This window comes from Salminus brasiliensis, chromosome 1, assembly GCF_030463535.1.
Source record: "Salminus brasiliensis chromosome 1, fSalBra1.hap2, whole genome shotgun sequence".
Taxonomy (NCBI): Eukaryota; Metazoa; Chordata; class Actinopteri; order Characiformes; family Bryconidae; genus Salminus; species Salminus brasiliensis.
Window position 1 is genome coordinate 56,145,902 of NC_132878.1, and position 22,988 is coordinate 56,168,889.

General features: G+C 37.2%; 1 protein-coding gene across 1 annotated transcript; it reads right to left on the minus strand.

The window, feature by feature from the left end:
- Positions 1-1,010: 1,010 nt before the first annotated feature.
- ptk2bb (protein tyrosine kinase 2 beta, b) lies at positions 1,011-22,761 on the minus strand. Its single transcript, XM_072682727.1, has 31 exons — positions 22,694-22,761; positions 19,458-19,692; positions 18,863-19,041; positions 17,781-17,868; positions 17,609-17,688; positions 17,380-17,442; positions 17,164-17,218; positions 16,233-16,373; positions 16,015-16,089; positions 15,687-15,788; positions 15,079-15,196; positions 14,771-14,810; positions 14,556-14,599; positions 14,402-14,449; positions 14,198-14,295; positions 13,505-13,586; positions 13,275-13,375; positions 11,699-11,814; positions 11,502-11,602; positions 10,811-10,900; positions 8,787-8,991; positions 8,455-8,557; positions 8,313-8,372; positions 7,907-8,029; positions 5,948-6,097; positions 5,750-5,785; positions 4,964-4,988; positions 4,187-4,233; positions 3,721-3,855; positions 3,208-3,288; positions 1,011-2,114 (listed from the first exon to the last, which is right to left on the minus strand). The coding sequence occupies exons 2-31, from the start codon at positions 19,641-19,643 to the stop codon at positions 1,875-1,877; spliced, it is 3,012 nt and encodes a 1,003-aa protein (XP_072538828.1). The 5' UTR covers positions 19,644-19,692; positions 22,694-22,761; the 3' UTR covers positions 1,011-1,874.
- Between the last annotated feature and the right edge of the window lie 227 nt (positions 22,762-22,988).

A 22,988-nucleotide genomic window follows, 5' to 3' on the forward strand; every position in this document is an offset into this window, starting at 1 on the left:
CTCTCTCTCTCTCTCATGGATCAGTGGATCAGGTTCTTAAGTAATGTAATTTACAGGATGTGATGTGATGTGTGCTGGCATAACCTCACTGAAGTGTCGGCAAGTTCTTCAGTTATAATGCTGTGCTGGCAAATCTTTTTAACCAAACCTGTAATGCACTACATGCTGCAACTGCAAGTTTTATTTTTCCCATTTAACTATAAAGCTGAACTTTGCAATGCTGAAACATAAATAGACCCATACTATATTTAAGTAACTAATGAGATGAGGCTTTATGAAGGTTAGTGTAAGTAAACTAGATATAGCGTCGACACCACTACTAGAATATTACAATGAATACTACTATAAATATATATAGCGAGAGGTCCATTAATTTCCCTGAGAATGGAACCAAGGATCGCCATGAATAGCCAAGTGAATAGCCCAGTGTTAACATTGCAATGCCTATTATTAGTAAGAACTTCGCACATAGCATTTATATATATATTTTTGAGAATAGTTGAGCATTTATATATATATATATATATATATATATATATATAAATGCTCAACTATTCTCAAAAAGAGCATGTTGACAAAACTTGGTCATAGAGCATGAACTCACTCATAGAGCATGAATTTGCTGCTGCAAAATTACAAAATTAGAGGTCTGATATAGGCAGTAAGATGCTGAATATTGCTGATTTATGCTATGTATAGAAGTAACTAGAAGCCTTTGTTATAAATTAGCAGAGTTTTAATGGTACTGTGCCAAGTTCACCTGTACAATGACATAAGTTCACTAGATCTGCACAAGATGCATCTATGATACTGAAACTGAACAAAATGATTCATTAACAATATTAACTTGAGTTAACAATAATATATTTAACACAGTAATATCACAGTAATATCTATAAAAAACTCCAACAGTAAAAGTTATAATACTATTTTTGGAATGGCAAACATACTAGGGAAGCATTCATATATAATACTAATTAACAACTTTTAATGGCACTATGTGTTCTTGTGTTTGTAGGTTTACTACTAATTGCTATTAATTATTGATAAAAACAACCCAATAAATTAATAAACCCCGGCAATAAAATGTACACAACTCCAACAGCAACAGCTATTTTGTATCACTGAACAGTCTCAGAAAGGTTTGATATAATACATTTTAATGACACAGTTTTGAGGACACAGTTGAGGAACACAACAGCCTGATTTGTAAAGTCATGAGGTTCTCATAGATTAACAATAAAATACTAGCTCCTAATAATAATAAGCATGTCATTCATGCATTAATACACTAAACACAAAAAGGATGTATAAATGTATGTGAGAAATATGCTGCCTTTAGACAATTTAGACAAGTAATGCTCTAACCAGTGTAAAAACAGGATGACCACAAGTCCTGTACTGAACTATTCTAGAAACACTCAAACCTGGAACCTGACACTATAATGTAGTATAGCAAATTATCTCATTATCTCATTGTGTCATTTTTTTATATTTTAATGATATAAAAACATGTTTTGTACAGAGACTGCATTGTAGAGTAGTTTAAGTCTAATTCAACACAGCTCCAAGAAATTTGTTATAATACAGTTATTTTCTTACCCTAAAATATCAAACTAATTTTAAGATGCTGCTTGAATCCTTTTTTTTTTGTAAACTCTGCAAGAGAGTGCATTTCCAGGGACATTGCTGAGCATCTTTGTCCAACACTAAAATGGATACCAAATGAATAAGCCCCACAGATTGGAATGTATTTTAGGACCAGGAATAATCAGTATCCAGGAAACTGGCCCTCAAAGTTATCCAGATATAGAATACCAAGTTAACGAGTCAGCAAGGTCCTTAGCTTAAAATGCACCAGGCTCTCTCATTCTCTAGTCTGTCTCTGGAGTGACTGCATCCTCAGGTTTGGGCTTGGCCAGGTTGGCGCGTACTCGTGCCTGGTCCACAGCGTCCAGCAGGTTCTTGGCGTCCATGGCCAGCGTGTGAGCTGCCGCCAGCATCTGCTTCTTGCACTCCTCCTTCAGAGAGGTGATGGAGTTCTGCTGGGCCAGCCGCATCTTATTGATTAACTCTGCCATGTCTTTATTCAGCAGCTTCTGGGTGCCCTCAATCTGGGAAAAGAAGAAAACCATAAGAGCCTCATATGCCTCAATACTTTGGCGTACCACTAGGCATCTTCTTATCAACAGCTGGATTGCTCTTTATTCTCTTGCAGTATCTTATAATGCTTAACTGGCCAAAAAAGTAGGCTCCTACTATGAAGAGGAACATACAGTCAACTCCAGAAGTAATGACCCATCTCAAAAAACTGAACAGAATCAACCAAATAAAATTTTGTCTCAAAAATATTTAAAGAAATCATTCATATATTAATTTATTATTTCCATTATTTATTTATTTTTTCCATATATTAATTTATTATTTTAAGAGTAGTGATTTCTTTTTAAAAACATATGCAGTACTAGGAATTTACAGGAATCAATTTGGGGAAAAGAACTGTTTATAGGGCCCAAAATAATTGCAATGTCCCTCCAAGTTTCCAGATCTGAATCCAAAAGAAATCCTGTATGGAAGAAGGCAATCCATTGAAATTATTCAAAATTATCAAGGAACTGGAAATGTTCTGATAGAAAAAGTGGGTCCACAATCCTTTCACAAAGGGGATCCAACATTGTGGAAAGAGGCTCACTGTTTTTTTTTTTTTCACGCGACATTCTTTGAGCAAAGCCATGGAAGAACCACTTTTGGTTTCCTAAAAGTCTTTGTTTGAGAAGGAGATGTGCAAGTGTAAATAAGTTTTCATGGGTTTAAGGAACCTTCCCATAATGAAAAGGTTCTGTGTGAATTCAAGGGATCTTCTTAGAATCTTTTCATAATGTGAAAGTTCTTCAAACTTTAACCTCTTCAACTCCCTCTTAACCTCTCCCCCCCCCCCCCATGTTACATCTTAGAAACAACTCAGCTAGTTTGGATTGCATTGAATTACCGATTAGTAATCCTTAGTAGTGGAATAAGGGATTAAAAAGACTCTTTACACTCATAGACACTCATAGATCTCATTTACAAAATTGATTTGGACATTATTTTTACAGTGTAAAAAGTGGATGCTTAAAAAAGATGTATATTAGAATCTGCGAGGCGAGGATAGAGAAGGGGAAAGGTAAGTCAGTCTACAAGGGGACAGTGGCTAAGTATAGAAGTTACCTCTGTTCTGACAGACCCATGCAGAGATGGAAGGATATCATCTACACTGTGAATCAGATCCCTTAATGACAATCCAACTGACTGTGAGGAAGAAAGAAAAAAAAAGATATTTTTAATGAAAAGAATGAAGAACCACAGTACAAGAACATGACTAAGACCATTATATTAACTTAGACTGCTATATTGGATAGCTCAGCGGGAGAGCATATCTCCAGGGACAAGACTGAGCATCTCTGTCCAAAGTAAAAATGGACACACAATGAATATTCGCCACAGACTGGAATGTATTTCAGGACTAAGCATAATCAGTATCTGTGAAACTGGCCCTCAAATTTATCCAGATATAGAATACCAAGTTTGTGTCAGCAAGGTCCTTAGCTTAAAATGGACTAAGCTCTGTTTGTAGTCTGTTTCCTCAGATTTGGGTTTTGCCACACTAACAAACAGTTCAAGTTGCTTGGCCCATATTAAAGCACACTTCAGCCTGAAATCACATTAGTACAAAACACTTACCTTCACTATGCTTATATACTCAGTGGAGGGCAGTGTGTTCACATCGTTTTTTAGCTGCACGACCACTTTAACCAGATCCATGACATACTGGTACACCTTGTCTTCAGAGCGGTCCAGCTCTGCTGTAGGGGCAGGCTGACAGAAAGAGCAGAGGGCAATAACAATGATTAAAATGAGCAAGAGAATGGCTGGGGGAGTTAGAATGTGGCAAAGAGAGGAAGACTCAGCCTGAAAGAACAGAGAGGAGAGGAAAGGAAGTGTCTCTGTCTCCCTCTTTTTCTGCTACTTTACATAAATATGAACTAATATAACAGTATTCCTTTAAATTCCAAAACAGTGTTTCTCAATCCTGGTCCTGGAGGCACCTTGACCTGCACATTTTAGTGGATTTCCTGATTTAACACACCCCTGCAACTCTAAAAGGAGTTTATTAACTGATGAGTTGATGAGTCCAGTGTGTCATTACCTGCACTGAAATTCTGGGGGGCTTTGCAGGGGGCATCTGAAGGTCAGCTATAATAGCAGTTTCAAGAGAAAAGTAAGGTAAGAGAAAATGCACAAAACACAACACAATGAAACACAACCTGAAAAGATGTTTACAGTCAGGTCCATAAGGACCATAATTGTGTAGGAATAGTGTTATTATTAAAGTATTATTTTTAACACACGGATACAAACCCCTTGCTGTTAATTATCATTTGAAGTCTGGAACCTACGGCCATCCCCAAACGCTTCTTCAGTTTAAGTACCTAATTTACCACATTTTCCAGTGCAAGTTTCTGCTCTATGTCTCTGAAAGGTTTGTTTTGTTTTCTCAGCCTAATGTCAACACCTCTTTGGATTTCATATTAAGAGTTCCCATGAAAAGCTACCAAATGCAAATTCAACTCCAGACCTTGTATCTCCTTAATTAATAAGCAAACATTCTAACATGATAACAGGCCACATCTGGCCATAAACCTGCGTATCAGTAAACTGTACAATTACTTTTGCACTTGTTAAAAAGGAGGGACCATGTAAAATGACTGCAATTCCTAAACAGTAGTAACATGCAATATTTTAAATCAGTTCAATTAAAGCTGAATGTTTACACTTTAATCACATCCTGCGCATCACAGTCAGTAGTGCTGTAGAGAAACCCAATTACAAAAATGTGTTCTTGTCCAAACACTTATAGATATTATATTTTAGACAGAAACCAAACCCTGTATTGTGTGGACTAAGGCAGTACATGGTTGCTTACCCAAAGTAGACTGAGGGTCCGGTGGCTGACAGGACAGAGAGAAATCAAGAAGGGAAAACATTTATTGAAGAGGCACTCTCTACTTCTTTCTATAGTCACGACTAAAGTCAGACGTACTGTGTATCTCATTTCATGTATTCACAATTCATAATGTATTTGGTCAGAGAGTGTTTATACATCTACATATAGACAGATGTGACATTCATTATGTAGAAACAAGTACATTTTAATCAGTTTAAAATTAGTACCAAGATGATGGGCGTATCAAACGGTCTACATAGTAAAAGCAATTTAGCAGCGTTAACTGACAATCCAAAAAGTTCTTCAGTACTGCACAGTAATATAATTTTTTCAATGGAATGCAATCTCCCCACATACAATTGTATACAAATGTATAAACTCCCCTGTTTAAATGAGAGTGAAAATAGGTCAAATAAATAAAAAAAAAAATAAATAAATAAATAAATAAAAAACTTATATATAAATATGGCAGTGTTTGACAATATGAATAAGAATGTGTACAAATTTTAACTTAGAAAATCCAAACATGTTATTTGACCTAGGGTCAGACTCATCACATAGCATAACCAGTAATAAGATACCAAATATACATTAGCCTGCCACTAAAATTCACCCTCAAAATATTGGCTGGTCAGTTTTGGTCCCATGGCAGTCAGGTAGAGGGGGGCTCAGTGGGGCCACTGAGTGTAGATATAAGAAAAGATGTGCCTAATAAACTGGCACCTCATGGTGTAATAGCAGGTACAGGACATAAAGACCACCTACCAGATCCACAACGGCCTTTTCTTTAGTCTTGGGGTCCTTAAAGAATAAGCAACAATAATAAAAACCAGCAGTGAATAAGATGAGAGATAACCATGAAACTAATTTAGCAAAAGGGAATAGAGAGTGTAAAGTATTGGGTGTTTTGTGGGTGTTTCAGTGTTATTATAGATAAAAAAGAGAAGTAATATAGTTCCTCACCAAAAGTTTCTCCTCCTTGTCTAGCCAGTACTTGTCCTCCAGCATGTCCTCTTTCTGTTTCTTTATGGTGTCTTTCATTCGCTGCTTCTCTGCCTGCCACAGGCGCTGTGCATCCTCCATGCTAGATGGCCCTACGCTGAACTCCCCTTCCTTAAACACATCCGTGCATATAAGGGTTCAGTTAAAAATAGTAGGTGTCTTTGTATTAAGCATTTATGAAAAGTACATTTCACAATAAGTATTTTCAACATTCCTATAGGTTAGTAAATATGGAGGCATGCTCTGGCAATGCTGCAAACACTGCTGTTTGCAGCAGCTAAAAGTCATTAAGTTCTTGAGTTTTTTCCACTCCTCTTTGCAGGAGGCCTCTAGTTCTGAGATATTCTTGGGTCAACCCCCATTGACGGCTTATTTAAGATCAGTCCAGAAAGCTCAAAAAATCTCTTTAGGTTATTCGAAAGAATTTTGGGATATATTTTGAATCATTAACAGTTATGAATTGTAGAAGCCTTTCTCATTTCTTGTTTCTCAGATATTTGCCACCAGGATGTGCTGGTGTTTTGTGGAATCCATTCTCTCCACTAACACAATTGCCAATGCCCTTGCTGCAACACAACACCAAAACAAGATAGATCCACCCCCATGCTTCACAGTAAGGTGTTCTTTTCAATAAATGCAACTGATTTTTCCCCCAAACTTTGCAGATTGTGGCCAAAGAGATCTGTTTTGTAAACAGCACTTATTTTCAAAACTCTTCTGTCGCATACTTTATTCACTAAGGTTGGTAACAAGGTTGCAAGTAAGGTCTCCTTCTATTGAATCTTTCATGAAGATTCTGTTTGTGCCAGCAACACTGCACCACTCTCTTGACTCAGCTAAACTTTCATACACTACCTTGATGTTCTTATAGCATATGAGTACTTCTCTCAGAGGCTTTTCTTGGTCTTCCAGACCCCATATTGACCTCTACAGTTTCCTTGAACTGCAACTGTTTGATAATAGTCTGCACTGTCGAAACCACAAGCTGAAAATGCTTGGCCACCTTCTTAGAGCCTTCCTCTGCCTTGTGGGCAGCAATTACTTAATTTATTTTTCCATTAGAAGAGCCTATGGTTGCTAAGTGCCATGACAAGGTTTGGAGAGTCAGAGAATTTATAAAGCTTGGAAATTTTGCAATGCTTAGGGCATCCAAACTTTTGCACAGGCCAAAACAACAATGCAATCATTTTTATTGTATTTTTATTTTATTATGACTGTGCATTTGGATTTGCAGAAAATGTTGTGTTGAATGTGTTTATGTTACTTACAGAGGCTGTGTTTACTTCTCAATTAAAGAACTGAAAAACAGTTGTTCTCTGATTGGGGTGTTATTTTGGTGATCACTATAATTAATCAGCCAATAACCCTATTACTGCTATTGCTGGGAACAAAAGCATATAATAAATGTAATATGAATTATTTCTTATTCATAGCTCAACAGAGAAAATCTGTCGAAAGTGCAGATTAGAAACTTTCATTCAATTCCACAATTGTGTTAATAAATAATAAGGTGTGCATTTTACTCTGCTTTGAATTTGAGTCCATTTAAAGTTGTTGCTTTGTGGAATGCAGAACCATTGACACTGGAACAAATATAAACATGAGGGTACATGTGAAGGTAAATGTGTATGTGATTTAATGTAAAGCAATAAAGCTGTTGAGTGATTACACTTAAGTAGTATTACAAATTACAGTAATAACTCGACTTCTAAGGGTTTAAGGGGTTTTAAGCCCTTATAAGTAAATAATTTAATAAGTCGTTTTAAGTGAATAAGATAGTAGGGAGCAGGGAAAATACTAAAACATGTATAACATGGCTACTCTGGGAGCAATGTTGGGAACCACTACTGTAGAAGCGAAGCGATGTTGACATACAACAGCAGCCTACACATCAAGAAATGAGGAGAGAACAGGTCTTACTCCCAGACTGAGGCGACGAGGGGCCATGGTAGGAACAGTGAGGTTGTTGGTGGAGTCTATGGGTGACTGATAGTCACAAGGACTGGCCAGGTCTGGAGAACTGGCACATAATGCTTCATTCAACTGTGGAAGAGAGCACATTACACTTACAGGAAATAATTACAAATAGTACAAGACTTATTTAAGAAGAGGACTTGCTGTATTGATCGATTAAAGATCCTTGTATTTGTTCTCATATTAGTAGCATTGTGAGGAGATAAAAGACTACTTTTAGACAATACTCAAGCATCCGAGATGTTTGTACAGTACTGTACATATGTGGGCCCAAGCCCATCTTCTTTCAGTGTAATGAATAAAAATCTAAATTAAAACCTAAACTACAGACAATGTCTGTTGAGCAGCTTACTTGAATATGAAGACCAATGCTGAGCGTGTTCCCAAAGCGCCCAGGGTTCAGTCTCGTGGGCTGCACACAAAAAAATTATGACATCAATGCAGGAATGAATTACACATGCACTGCAGGCCAGCAAGAAAAGACCTACGGATACCTTTGGAGGAGGCTCGGTAAACTTGGGCTCCAGAAACTTAGTGGCGCGAACTCTGTCTCTCTCCTTCTCCACCTCCATCTCCTTTTCCATTGTGTGGACATCACTGTATCATTGAAAAATAAAAAAAGGTAAAGTAAAGGAAGACACCACAAAGATGGGCTCAAATCAATCAATCAATCAATAAATATTTAAATAAACAAATAAATAAATAAATATAGCAATCTCACTTGTGTATTATTGTGTAATTATAAATATAATACATTCATTTTTACACCATCAAAAAATAACTCTTCATGGAATGATTCACAAGATAGATCAAGACAGTAAGTCACCTAATTCTGCAGACCAGCTCTGTAAAGCTGGGTCTCTCGCTGGGATCGTAGCTCCAGCAGCAGGTCATGAGGGAGTAGAGGGCAGGAGGGCACTGCTCAGGCTTGGGCAGCCTGATGCCCTGCTCCAGCTGGTTAATCACATCACGATTTTCCAGCCAGAAGAAGGGCTGCTGGCCACGACTCATGATCTCCCACATGCACACGGCTGCACAGGGACAAGCAAGCAAACAGCACAGCGAGAATTCAATCAGGGCAAACTGTGAGACACAGAGCTTCACATGTGAGAAGGTGCACAGTTAGGCGTTATGACATACAGTAATTCAGTGTAAGTAATTTCATTATAATAGAGTCTTTTCATAATAAGATCATTTTTGGTCATGATATCATTGGTATAAAACAGCAGCATGTCTGTCCCAGAGCAGGATTTTAGAATGAACTGTTATTAATGAATGTATGCCTAAACATTAGAAGATAAAGTGACTGAAACCTACACTGCGGAACCGTACAAACTCTGGCCAGCCCTTGTTGAATCTGCTCTAAGGGCATACAATTATCTACACAGCATGATTGACAAGTACACAGCAAACTTCAACCCCAGCCTCCTCCACTAGGACAGACCTGAATGCCACAGTTTTATGGATGTGCAGCAGACTGCAGGGGAATCTACTGTCTATATCTGCAGTCATCTCTCAAAAACGATGATGTTGCACCTGCAAGTGCAGTTCTCTGGTAAAGAGCCATCCATCACAGATAAAATGTCCATGATTATGATTCAGAGAACCCTACAGGAAATACCTCTTAAGGCAGGCCTCGGAGCTTGGCCAGTCTAATGTTATTTAAGCCCACAAACAGCAATGTTCATTATGTCAATATGTCAGAGAGCGTTTTCAAATGTGCCTGCTGCTCAGGTTCAAGGGGATGTTTGCTTTTTAAAAAAGAATGTCTAGTCTGTGCTTTTCCTCATTTCAATGTGTTGGTTTTATACAGTCTATATTGCTTCCCCCTTGACTTTTTCTTAGCACTGAATCAAATAGGCCATTTAATTTAATTAGTATTTAATGTTCTTATTGTTCCTGTCAGGATTTCTATAAATGTTACGCTGTTCCAGCTGTACTATACAATAGCTGGGATCAGCATAGTGAGGGCATACACATGCTTCCTACACATGCAACATAGATCATGTACAGCAATATAAATCACTAAGCATTAAAGGGCACCTATCATGTTTCCTACCTGGGTCCCTCCCCATTTAAATACAGTTTTTTGCAAAGGTTCTTTTGTATGTTTCTAATGCACAGTTACTTAAAATCATCAGTGTGGCCTGTTCAGAAATTGGTCACCTTTAAGTCAAGACTTCATTTAGAATATTCTCTAGATATTAATGGATTAATTAATGTGACTGCAAGACAAGTCTATTCACAAATTGTCCATGATATTTAGGTCAGAGGGCTGCGAAGGCCACTAAAAGCTAATGTCTTGTTGGGTAGTCCATGATGAATTTTGAGGTATGTGTTTGATAATTATCCTATTGTAGAAGCCACCTACTCTTTAGCTCCAACTTTGTAACAGATGATTGGTTTGATTTTTGCTTTCTGGATTTGCTGGTATTTCATGGAATCCACTCTTTCCTCCACCAATGCAATATAGCCAAAGCCACTTGCAGAAGTCCAACCTATTCAGCCAACCACTCCCGTGCAGATTCATTTTGCAGTTCTCTTGACAATTTCAGTTCTCAATGATTCTTAAATGAAGCACATTGGAGGGCAGACAACCAGAACAGAGTTTGTTTGTCACATATCAGTCTTAAATGGACCTCAATGCAACAGAAATGGCCTGTTTAAATCTAAGGGATAAGAAAATAGAGAGTGGAAAAGGTGTTCAATTGCGTTAACATGCCATATAATCTCCACTGACAAGCACTGCCAACAGAAAAGGAAAAGCAGTCCCTTTTAAAAAAGCTTTGAAGCACTTCTTTAAGCTGCTCTGGATATAAATGTCTGCCAGAAGAATGTCTGAAGACGTACCAAACATCCACACATCGCTGGCTGTGGTGAAGCGGCGAAAGTTGATGGACTCAGGAGCCATCCATTTGATTGGTAATCGAGTAATAGAGGCTGAAGACATGGAGAGAGAGTTTTACTAAGAAGCTTACTAACGTACTGTAGTCAGAATAAAAAAAAAAAAACATCACATTAATTTCCCCTGGTTCTTACAATTTTAACAATACATTACAATAGAATACATTTTCTTCATGTTTTACTTTGTAGGGACTGATGTCTGCACTAAATGAAAACAGACTTTTACCATTACTATGTCTCCTATATAACCCAGATTGAACATTCATAAAGAAAATAGCTAATACAGCCATTTGCTTTCTTCTTTGCCTTCTTGCGATTTTATTTATGGAGCATATCGGACTGAAACTGACACCACAAAGGAGACTAGCGTTTCATGACGCTTGTCTTAATTAAAGCTCTTTTGCTCAATCCAGTAATAAGTAACACTTCAGAAGAAAGGAAAGGCGTGCTTGGAATAAGAAGCAGGGCTGAGAAGTGAGTGAACATGATTATTCTGTCATGTTACTGATGCCTCAGCACATGCCCTATTCAGTCTCCTGTCATTAATATTCAAGTGGCTGCCTGACTAAGATATAACAGCCACAGGGCTCTGAACACTTCATCGCTTATGCATGTCTACAAAACAGCTGAGGCTTACCTTTGTAATATTCCTCGTTCTCTATGTATCTGGACAGGCCGAAGTCACCCAGCTTCACACACTCCGGTGTGGCGACAAGCACGTTTCTCACAGCAATGTCTCTGTTATATTTAGTGTGGACAAATTAATGATCTTTTGATGTAATATGGAAAAAGACACCGTTTACACAAAGACACACTCGTACTCGAACTGCATACCTGTGTACCATGTTCTTTCCTTGTAAGTAGACCAAAGCTTTGCAAATCTGTAGGCTGTACAGGACTAAAGTGACATTGGTCAAGGTGTTCTTGTTTTGGGTCAAGTAGTTCCCGAGCTGCAAGTGAAATACACAGTGTAAGGTTAAGTTATACTTTTGGCTTAGATGTTAGTCATGTTATATTGATTCGATGATATCGATGTCGAACTTTAACAGAACCATTCGAAATTTATGGACGTATTTCAGAAAAGCTAACACGACAGCTCTGGTTACTCTGTCTAATGACACATTACTAATCAGTAGGTCACTAACAGTTACACGAAAGCAGCTACCCCTGCACTGTAAAGCCACTCTGGCTCCTGTCTTTGGAAAGTAAAGAATGGTAGCTGAATGGCTGTTATGAACTTCAAATGTCTTGGTTAAGTAAGCTGAAACTGCTCTAATTAGCAATAAACTCAGTGTGGGAATGTGGTTATGTAACACCGTTAGCTTGGTGCTAACATAGCACTAAAAATGACATATTTGCATCGTTGGAGGACATTCCTCTGCTGATCTCTCTGGCAGTGACAGACACTACCTCAGACACCAAGTACAGTCATATACTGTCCAGTCACTTGGACAGGGATTACCTTAATAGTAGGGGTGTTAAAAATATTGATACACTTGAGTATCAATGAAACTATATTTTTAATACTATAGCGATTATTAAAAACACAGTATATTTTTTAAAAGAATAGTTTACAGGCAAAAATTGGCGGCAGACAGTAGTTCATTTTGTGTTGTGGTTAAACCCTGAGCACTAGATTGCAGTGTTTGCACTTATCATATATAGTTTTCGGATGAAACAAGGTACTTATGTTATCCAGTGTTTTCTTTGAGCATTAAACAGGCCGGGTGGCCAATCTGGCCAAAATAATGTGTCACCCAGCTTGGATAAGGAAATATAAAGGTGTGGGAAGCACATGGGTGTTAGTAACATAAGTTACACACTAGCAGATGTACTGGTTGTGTTTCTTTAAGGTAGTTCTACTTCATGCTGTTGATGTCATAAGAATCCTCTGTAAGTTTTGGTTGCTTCCGTGTAAAAAAATATGATCAAGTAGTTTCTATTCTGCTTCTCTTCTACATTAGCCAAATGAAACAGGAACACACTGCATATGTTGTCCTCATAAGCAGGATTTCAAAGTATTTGTAAATCTCACCCCTGTTGCAGACCCCTGCTGTACTGTTCACAATATTCGTTAGTCTGATTCTTGGCTCTATCCATCTTCAGTAAAGACCCCGCCCCCATAAACACAGTTCTTTTTATGACTCCAGTAAAATGTTTACACACTCATTTCTATGCCACTTTCTTAATTGAGTTTTCTAGATCAATTGCAGCTGCTGCAGCAAATGCAATTGCATGGTCAGCAGCTTCCTACATGTTTCAATTGTATTGATTTTGTCCAAAATGCAAATAAGAATGAAGAATCTCTCTGAAACACCTATCACATGTTTCCCAAATATATCTTACTATATAGGAACTAAATTATTATCTTGCTTCATTAAATAATCAAATAATAAAAGTTCTTACTTACCTCCCCATGCTGGTAGAGTTCCATAATGATCCATACAGGGTTTTCCTCAATGATCCCTATCAAACTCACTATATGAGGATGGTCCAGGGTTTTCATGATAACTAAGAGCACAGGCCAATCCAGAAACAACATGTATTTAGTAATGGAGCAACAGATGGGATGTCATTTCTTTCAGTATTTTACTCTAAATATTGATTGATTCCTTTTTGATTGACTGCTTTTCTCTTTACCTGCTTCACTCATGAACTTCTCCATGACATCAGGTGAGCAGTCTTTACAAGTTTTCACAGCCACGTTGATCTTCTCCCCATTCTAATTCAGACAAGCAGCCTTTTGTTAGACAATGTTTAGAGTTTCTATAGGTGAATCTGAAATGGAGTCATAAAACTACATAATTATAATTTAATGACTATATAATTATAAATGATATAAATGATGCATTTAGAAATTATGACATTTCTGCACTGTTAAAGTAATTACAACCCTCCATGGTGCAAATGTCTCTTTTTGAATGTCTCAATGAATAAACAAAAGCAGGGAAAGTATGTATTTGACACTTTCAGAGTAAAGGAGGAGATATGTTATTAGAAATTATTAAAGAATTTATTTATACAAACTAAATATTATATATATATATATATATATATATATATATATATATATATATATACATATTTAAATTATAATTATAATCAAACTGTAATTTGAGTTTGTAAGAAGAAAATAAACAGTTAATAAAAATTTTTACATTAAAACCACCAGAAATAAGTTGAAAGTGAACTTTTTAAATGTAAATATAATGGAAATGTAACTAACAACACACAGAAATTATGTAAATCTAACACATAGCAAAATGATAACAGCTGTAGACTAAAAGAGTTTAAGTACAGTGTGGAACTGTGGAACAAAACAACAATACTCACTGTTTTTTTATAAACCCCTTCATAGACTTCTCCAAAAAAGCCTGCCCCCAAGATCCGGCCCAAGACAATGGCCTTCCTAGAGATTCCAAATTTCGCTACTAACCACAAGACACAAGATTTTTTACTGTTTTCACAATTATCCAAAATAAAACAGCTTGGAAATGTAAGATAAAGTAAAGCACAAAAACAAATTACTTTACTTACCAGGAGGAGGCGGCTTTTCATCCATAATTTCACAGTATATATCAGAGTCTGAAAATGACAAATTAAAACTAATGTTTCTGAGATGTTATAAAACCAGATTTGAATTTTAAGGTTGGAATAGTCATGAGCAGAGACAGACTGTAGAAATACTCACTAATGCTGTGCCTTTCAGTGTCTTTGAAGGGTTCAGAGAGTTGCCTGGTGAAAGACAAATGTCAAGAGATCAAGAGAAATGTACAGTGTGCCTAAATATTCTCCCTAAAATATTCCCCACTTATAGAAATCCCCTAAATCAAGGCTAATTAAAACCATTGCCATGGACTGAAAGGAAAGCAATCAAAGCATAAAGAAAGAATTGTGCTTGCTTACCCTGAGGGGATTGCAGGAAGAGCACTCCGAAGCTCTGCACCTAAAAGTCAAGTAAGCCTCAGTTTACTAGGCTTATTTCTCACACTTGCCTATTTTTAGGTTTCACAAGAAGGAGGATCATTCAGTAGCAGTAACAAAGTACGAAGCAAGAAAGCCGCTGTAATTATAGATTAGGATCAGTATATAACAGTTTTCTGAGACTTAATCTGGGTTAAAGCTTGTAGATCATCCCTGTCCTTTGTCTTGTCAGAAAAAATGATTAGTAAATTACATGAGGTCCGCAAAGAAAAATGCAACTTCTGTCCTACCTTTATTTGTCCGAGAAATCAGTGATGAATCTGTGTTGTTCTCTAGCCGGCAGTATCCATCAATCAAATCCGCCATGTTTTCTGCCATTGCCAGAGTAGGCACATTGACAGAGAGAGTCTGAGGAGTGCAAATGGGCATAATAAGACTTATGGGTCGTATTATCTAAGAGGTCTAAGAGAAGAAACTACAGTGGTATATTATGAACAAGGGTTTATAGTAGAGCTGGGCAATATGAAAACATTTTATCATATTGTGCTAAAAATTAGTTATCATGATACACAATAAGCTTTTTTAAGCATATCAAGGATATAGTTAGGGCTTAAAGAGCACTGACCAACTGCTCACTTCATTAATAACAGTATAATTAGACTGGTTTAATTAGATGAAGAGCAGCAGATGTTAAATAAAAATCAGCGTACTCGGTATAGGAGAGAATCTGAATAGTAGTTTTAGGAATCTGTTGTTACTTATGTATTTAGTCTGAGGTTACATGCATTGTGATAAATTTTGTGTATTGTAAAAAATGTCTTTAAATATCGTGATCTAGTGTTTTTTACCATATTGCCAAGCCCTAGTTTACAGCTCGGAAGCACTATGTGACGCTTACCTGTTTGGCGCCTTTGATTTCGACCTGTAATAATGCTTTGCCGTCACTTTGTGCCGTGCTCTTGACACTTCGGACCTGTTTAAATTCTGCTAGACAGACCGTCTGATAGAAAAAGTTCAAAACCAGCGTGTTTTAGCTACTTCAGAGCCTAAAAATAGTTTAAAAATATACAATATTCATAGCCACAGTCTTTCACTATCTTTATACACTAGCTCTGTGTAGCTTGTGGCATTGCTTAATTAGGGCTTTAATAACTGTGTAAGTGAACTGTAGTTTGTAGAAATTCGCTCTGAAGGTAATAATATAACATAACGCAAAACGTTCTTACCGATGAATCTGTATGTGTGCGCTGGCGAATCCCTCTTGCTCCAATAACTAAATCCACCGCTAAACTCCAACTTTGCTATTAAGAAAATAAGTGAGATATTTACATCCCCTCTCCAAATGTAATTATGAAGCACACAGCTCAAAAACAGTGTACAATCAACTAATCAACTAAAAACCTTCTTGTAAACTTCAGAGGCCAGTCTTTAGCTCAGAACTCACCACTAGTTCACATGGGAAAACCTCTTCATTAAAGTTAATGAATTCACCAAAAGTCTTAAAGAACTTGAGAATGCACTCTTCCTCTTTCAGTGTGCCGTACTGCTGAAAAGTCTGCTGGATCATCTTCCTCAGCTGTTTGGGCTGGGGGCCAAAAAGACAACTATTATCAAAATAAATACTAGCACTGAAAAAACTATAACTTTATGTTACTATAAACGTAAATGTCAAAAAATACAAATTGTAGCTTTAAGAATATAAAAAATTAATTAAAGTTCCATATGTCCATCTCAACAAGAAAAAAAACTTGATGTTGTAGCCAGGAAGAAAATTTGAAACATCTACAAGCTGTGGGCCGATACCTGAAATATTGCTAGCTGGTTAAGGCAGAAGAATGTTAGATGTTGTAGCTAATATTAAAATTAATGCTAGAAAACTGAATATAACATTAGCATGTGTAATCACAGTAATATAAGCCACAATAGGCCAGTAGACTGGATTTTAATCACCAAGAAGGGAATTTCAGTTGCTGCAGGCATGCTGGCTATTGTAGCAACAAGCATTAATTGTCAAAAACACAAAAAAGATTATATTATAATTATAAACTGTGAAAACAAGAAGAGGGATACTGTGCTGCATTGCTGAATATTATTTATAACATATTACAGCCAATGACAAATAACATATAAAATGCTGGCATCACTCTTCAATATTTAAAGTAAAGGTGATTTTAAGAACAGTGTTTTAGAGTTAAATGCTAATTTACAGCTAATTTAAAAGCAATAATTTGTTTCCCAGTTTTTAAGAAAACTGTTAAACCACAGACATGTCAAAACATTTGATTTAATACTATAATAACCCTGCTAATAACACACTTAATTACCAGTTCTGATGAAGACAAATGATTTCAGAGGTCATGAAAACGGCATTTTACCTTGTTACTGTCTATTAGTTTCTGCGGAAAGAAAAGGTTCAGTCCAACTTCTTTCCTAAAAGAAAGCATAATATTGTCCCAGTATGACCTTTTCTTAGCAGTTGCAGAAATGATTAAGAATGTATTTGCATATGTTGAATAATTGATATAGGATACATAATAAATGAGCATTAATGCTACCTTAGGGTATTGAGAAAACATAAAAAAAATACTTACTCTAACAACTCAAAATTAGATTTCTTCTCAAGGCCTTTGGCGTTCATGTCTTTGTAAAACCTCCTGCCAGAAGGGTAAACAGAGACCATCATGCAGATTGGAGCAACCAAAAAAAACCTTCTACACTGAAGCAGGTCAGAATCCTGGAAATATCTAGCATACCGAATGGCAGTGATTTTGTCATAGAGTGTTGTTGATCCAGAAACTAGTGAATCATGATTGGGCTTACCTGATTTCCAAACAGCCCAGCTGCAGTGCCATGCCTTCACTGACTTTACTGGCATAATGTTGCATATAGTCATTGCGAACCTTTGATCAACATATATCAACAGACAATTATAATAATCAGAGACTGTCACATATGGGAAAAAGAAAAAAATGTACATGTGATCTGTGTATACCTGATGATAGAGATATAACAGTGAAGTTCTGTCTTCTTTAAATGTCTCCAAGTAATTGGCTGGTATGTAGCGAATTCTCAGGTCATATCTAAAATGATGACAAAATATGAAAGACATAATAATCATAAAATGTTTTCAACAGTTTCCTTTTTTTAACAGGTAAAACAAGGAACTATGAAAATAATGACAAACACTAGAAATCTAAAAGAGTCTTAAGATATACTTATAAGCTGCTTTTTAAAATCACTAACTGAGAATGTTTCATATACATTTTATTGCAGATTGGGTAAATATGAACTAAACACAACCTCACCACTAGGCCACTTTGGATTTTTCCCAGAAATAATTGTGAAAAACTATGTTTAATATATAAATGAATAAAAATACATCAATAAAAATAAATAAACAAATAAATAAAACCACTGTTTAGTAGACATACTGGCTCATTCTTGTTAATGGGTAAAACTAAATGGACAACATCAAGATTAGCAAAAATTATTTTGGTCATGTCCAAATATTCTATGAAAAGTCAATAACAGAATTATCTTAACAGACCTACTCACCACTCTTTTATGGTTTGAGCAGAAAGAAATCATATGTTTCATGATCTTAGGTGTCATTGAGAAGGATACTCAGTAAAACAATCTGACAGATAAAGGTGCTAGTTCATTAATGACTGTAAATACCAATTTTAAAATGTATCCTGTAATGAACAGGAAGCCAATAAAGAGATTTATAGTATATGTTGATAAAAAAAAATGCTGCTGGATTCTGTGCAACCTGTGTCTATATATTTTTGGTAAGCCAGGGAATGCATTATAATAATCCGAACGGGATAAGGCCAGACTCTGGAAATGTTTGATGAAAAATGCTGTTTTAGTTACATTGTCAGTGTAAGAATGTAAGGTCAAGGTCATCGGTAACATCCAGGTCTGGTACTTCAGATTTAACAAAAGTATTGTGCAAATCTTTTGACTGGATTGTAAATGTCTTTTCACCACAACAACACTAATATTGGAAAAAATACATATGGTTAATATATGTCAACTCTGTCAATTACACTGCCAATAAGTGTTCTCCACCTCCACTCTGCCTCCACATGAAGTCTCTCGTAGCGCTGCTCCACATCTCCTATAGTCAGGTCTGGGTGCAGCCAATAGTGCTCCTCAGACTTCAGGTGTTTGAGTCTCAAACCAAAGCATCCACCGTTCTGCACATTAGGGCCCAAACGGCCACTAATCAAGATGGACTGGATAATGGCCTGATGATGGTCAAAGAGAGTCACATAGTCTGTTTCAAATAACTGTATGTAAAATATAAATTACAGTGCTCCTATTTTTGATTTAGAAGTAATATTACATTTGTTTGAATAAACTTCTCAGCTCTTACTTTATTGGAGGCTAGCGATAACTGCTGAGAATACAGAACCAGTATAAATGCTCAATGAATTTATTACTATTATAATTATTAATATTATTAGTAGTAGTAGTTAGTATAAATCATATTTCTACAACTTTAAGCTGACAACCTATTAGTTATAATTGCCAGTGACAACAAAAGGGTGTTGTAATTCTATATTAAACATTATTTATTCATTTTCATATAATTTATTTTGCACATGTATAAATTTTAGCAGTATCTACAGAAAAAATTCCAGAAACACTGCATGACTCTTACCCGTATCTGCCAGGCACTGTCACACTTGACAAGTTTGAAGTTCTTCAGGTTGTTGGTGCTGCAGAAGCACACTTTGAGGATCTTCACAGGTCCACCCTCTCCAGCAAGGCCAAACACAGGGCTCTTTGGCCCATCAGAGCCTGGACTAGGCACCTTCCAGGAAAGTGTGGTGGTATCACCTGACATCTTTAAAACCTCTCACAGCAACAAGCACACCATCACAGCTTCCTCAGGCCTGTAAAGAGCATGCACTCAGTCATAGTTGATAAGAATCACTTGCAGGGCTGCACCAATACATCAACTGATACCTTCAACCAACTCAAAGACCCATATGAATGCTTAACTGGTTCCTTGCATGTTAAAAGTGTCTTCACCATGACAAGGTTCCTGCTGTATATAGCTATATATGGTATTTATAAAAAACCATATAGCACCAGAAAGTTTCATTATTTTCACAAGAATCTTAATCTGATACTAAATAGGAACATATGTGATAAGAGAGCATACTACAGAAAGATAAATAAGTCAACTCTTTGGAATTACCTAGATTCCTGCATTGATTACTAATACAATTTGGTCAAGAGAACAATCCTGATTATACATCAATCCACAATTAGACAACCTGTCTACAAATGGAAAAAAATTGACAATTCTAAAGGAGAGCAGGGTAACAGCAAAAGATTTACAGGCTCTATAAACTGCAAAAATAGTTAATGTGTCCACTATGAAAAAAAAACACTGAACAAGAATTCATGGAAGGACACCTCAAAGAAAGCCACTGCTGTCCAAAAAAAACTTTACGTCTACTCTCAAGTTTGCTCAAGACCACCTAGATATTCCACAGTGGTTCCTGGAAGGGCAGATGAGGGGGAGAAGGAGAATGGTAGCGCAACAGTCCATAACCTAAAGCTAAAGGGATGTTGGGTGATGCAACAAGACAATGACCCAAAGGGCACAGGTAAATAAACCACAGAATGGTTGAGCCAAGCCAGAGTCCTGACCATAAAGCTATCAAGATGCTGTGGAGGAATGTGCATGGATGAACTGAAACACATTTACTGTAAAGAATGGTCCAACATTAGATGATTGTTGCTAATGGGGAATCTACAAATTATGAAGCCCACTTACTTTTTCTAGCCTACACTGTGGACGTGCTCAATAAGACATGTACAGGACAATGTTTTTTATGTTATTAGTTTGATTAGCCAAACAAGGTACTTCACTTACTTTTCTTGCAACTGTATAATGTGGACACTCTGACTTGAAAACTGAATCAGTCAGTAAAGCAAAGTTTACTATTACTATAACATCACTTGACATTACTGGTTTTCAGAACATTTAGCTGCTTAAAACTTGTATTGTTATCAATCAAAAAATACTTTTGCTCCAATTTTGACATCATATACTTTTTATAAGGTAATGAACCTCATTCTACAAACATGGATTGACGAAAATGTCATTGGTAGAAACTGAAACAGTGGGAAAATGACCAAATCTACTGAACTTTGGCCAACAATGCCGATTTACACTTAAGCAAGGATGACGGGTACAGTGGCTATTACTGCTGTCTTGCTTTCTAATGCCTTAAGTTGCAAACTTTTACTGTGGAATCTTCAACATCTTGACAAGAGATCATTTGTCAAGGAGAGAATCTGTAAGGTCAGTGTTTACTTTGTACCAGTCTGAGAGCATCTTGGATTGAGAAATATAGTGCAGTGTTGCACAGCATAGGGAGTGTGTGTGTGTCTTTGAGAGTATCTGTTCCCACCCTGCTGTTTTTGTTACCCTGAGGCAGTGAATTCCTCACTAGGACTGAGGCTACATGTGCTGGATGATTCACTGTCCTATGCTGCTATTCTGCCCATTATATACCTGTATATATGTACAGGTGTATTAAAAGTGTATTAGCTTGAGTATTTACTGTTAAACCGATTTCTAATCCTTCGTACACTTTGAATGTGATCAAAACCCCCCAATACACAACTAGTGCAGAGTGCTGTATATGTGACGATAAAGCCGTAATAAGCCCAATCTTTTGTTTTTGCTGTAAACAGAGAGAATGGACAAGGACACCACGAGCCTTGCTGTTTCAGGAGGTTTGCGAACGGTTAATTACATGTGGGTGAGATCTGACCTCCAGAGGTCATCCTTTTTGCAAGCAGTTGCCAACACCAGGCTGAGGGGCACAGGCAGAGTAAATGAGGTGAAAGAAGAGGCCTATTGTCTACGAAAGTATACAGCTAACCACTAATCAAGAATCTTCAAGCTTCTGCGCAACGTGAGATGATGAAACAATAAGCAATTACGTTATTGGGCTACAAGTCTCAAGCTTTAGGTGAAGCTTAAAATAGCACCACAGTGATGCAACTCAGCCAACTGAGCAGGATCTGACTTGGAAAAAACAGACAAACAGTATTTTACCACTTCATGGTTTATACATCTTAATCTATACTGATCATGAGTGTTGTAATCTTAGAAATGCTAATATAATGGACACAGGCATTCAAATAATCACAAACCAAGCAAGGTGAGTATGTGGGGTCTTCAAATGTGGAAGGAGCACAGAGAGGCTACATATTTCAGTCATGCTAGCACTTGAGTTGTTAAGGAAACACTGAGCCAAAAGGTGATCTTTATCAAGCTTTAGCTGTTGGCAAGTATCTCCTTCACCTCACTGAGCACACAGGCCTTGGATAAACAGTGCGCTACGAGGCCTGAGAACTGCCTTTTAAAGCCTCTCGTCCTCCAAAGCCCAGAGAACCGTCAGAAGACACGTTAACTGTGAACAGGTGGCTTTACACTGTCACAAGAATGGCCGTCGCATCCAGATCGAGTGCAGACTCGCAGAATGTGAACAGGTAACTGTACAGTTAACGTTGGCTGTACCGGATTGACTCGGCACGGGCTATCAGGCTGAGCTGTGGAATGCGCAATCGGAGGACTTTGCTTGCGCAGACTTGCCTAGACACGAACTCCGTGCAATACGGCCAAATAAAGAAGTCCCATTAAAGAAAATGCTCGAAAATAAAAGCAATCACACACATACTTGTATCCTATCGAAGTCTGTAAAAAAAAATCTAAGCAGCACAAGTACAGTCACGCTGAGGCTACACTTTGTGGAGGAGTGTGAAGGAGTGTGGAGAACGGGAGCAGAATTCAGTTGGTGAGATCTGTACATGGACTCCGCGTCGTACCTGCTGCATTAACAGCCTTTTAGCTTACTCGATCACACTGACCTTGCAAAGTAGCCACTCCACTCCAGCCGGGTTCATATCCGTTTAAGCGATCCACACCCCAGCTCCTCTGGGCTCCAGGTAGATGGAGGTGCTGTAAGCCACTCCTATACTCCTGGTGCCCTTCGTACTTCCTAGTTCCTTACTTCGCAGCTGCTCCAGGGGGGAAAACAGAAGTTTGATCTGTGTTGGTTCTGTGCAGCACATGCTCATTATGTGCCTGACTTTAAAAAACAAGTTTAAAACACGTTTATGTGTGTTAGACTGTCTATCTATCTATCTATCTATCTATATAATT

Excerpts from the sequence above, each read along its gene's own strand:
- ptk2bb (XM_072682727.1), bottom strand. The coding sequence starts at position 19,643 with ATGTCAGGTGATACCACCACACTTTCCTGGAAGGTGCCTAGTCCAGGC. Across the intron at positions 19,042-19,457 it reads ACAGTGCCTGGCAGATACGG|GCCATTATCCAGTCCATCTT; the intron begins GTAAGAGTCATG and ends GACCATCATCAG. Across the intron at positions 11,815-13,274 it reads AACTCTACCAGCATGGGGAG|CTCGGGAACTACTTGACCCA; the intron begins GTAAGTAAGAAC and ends TTTCACTTGCAG.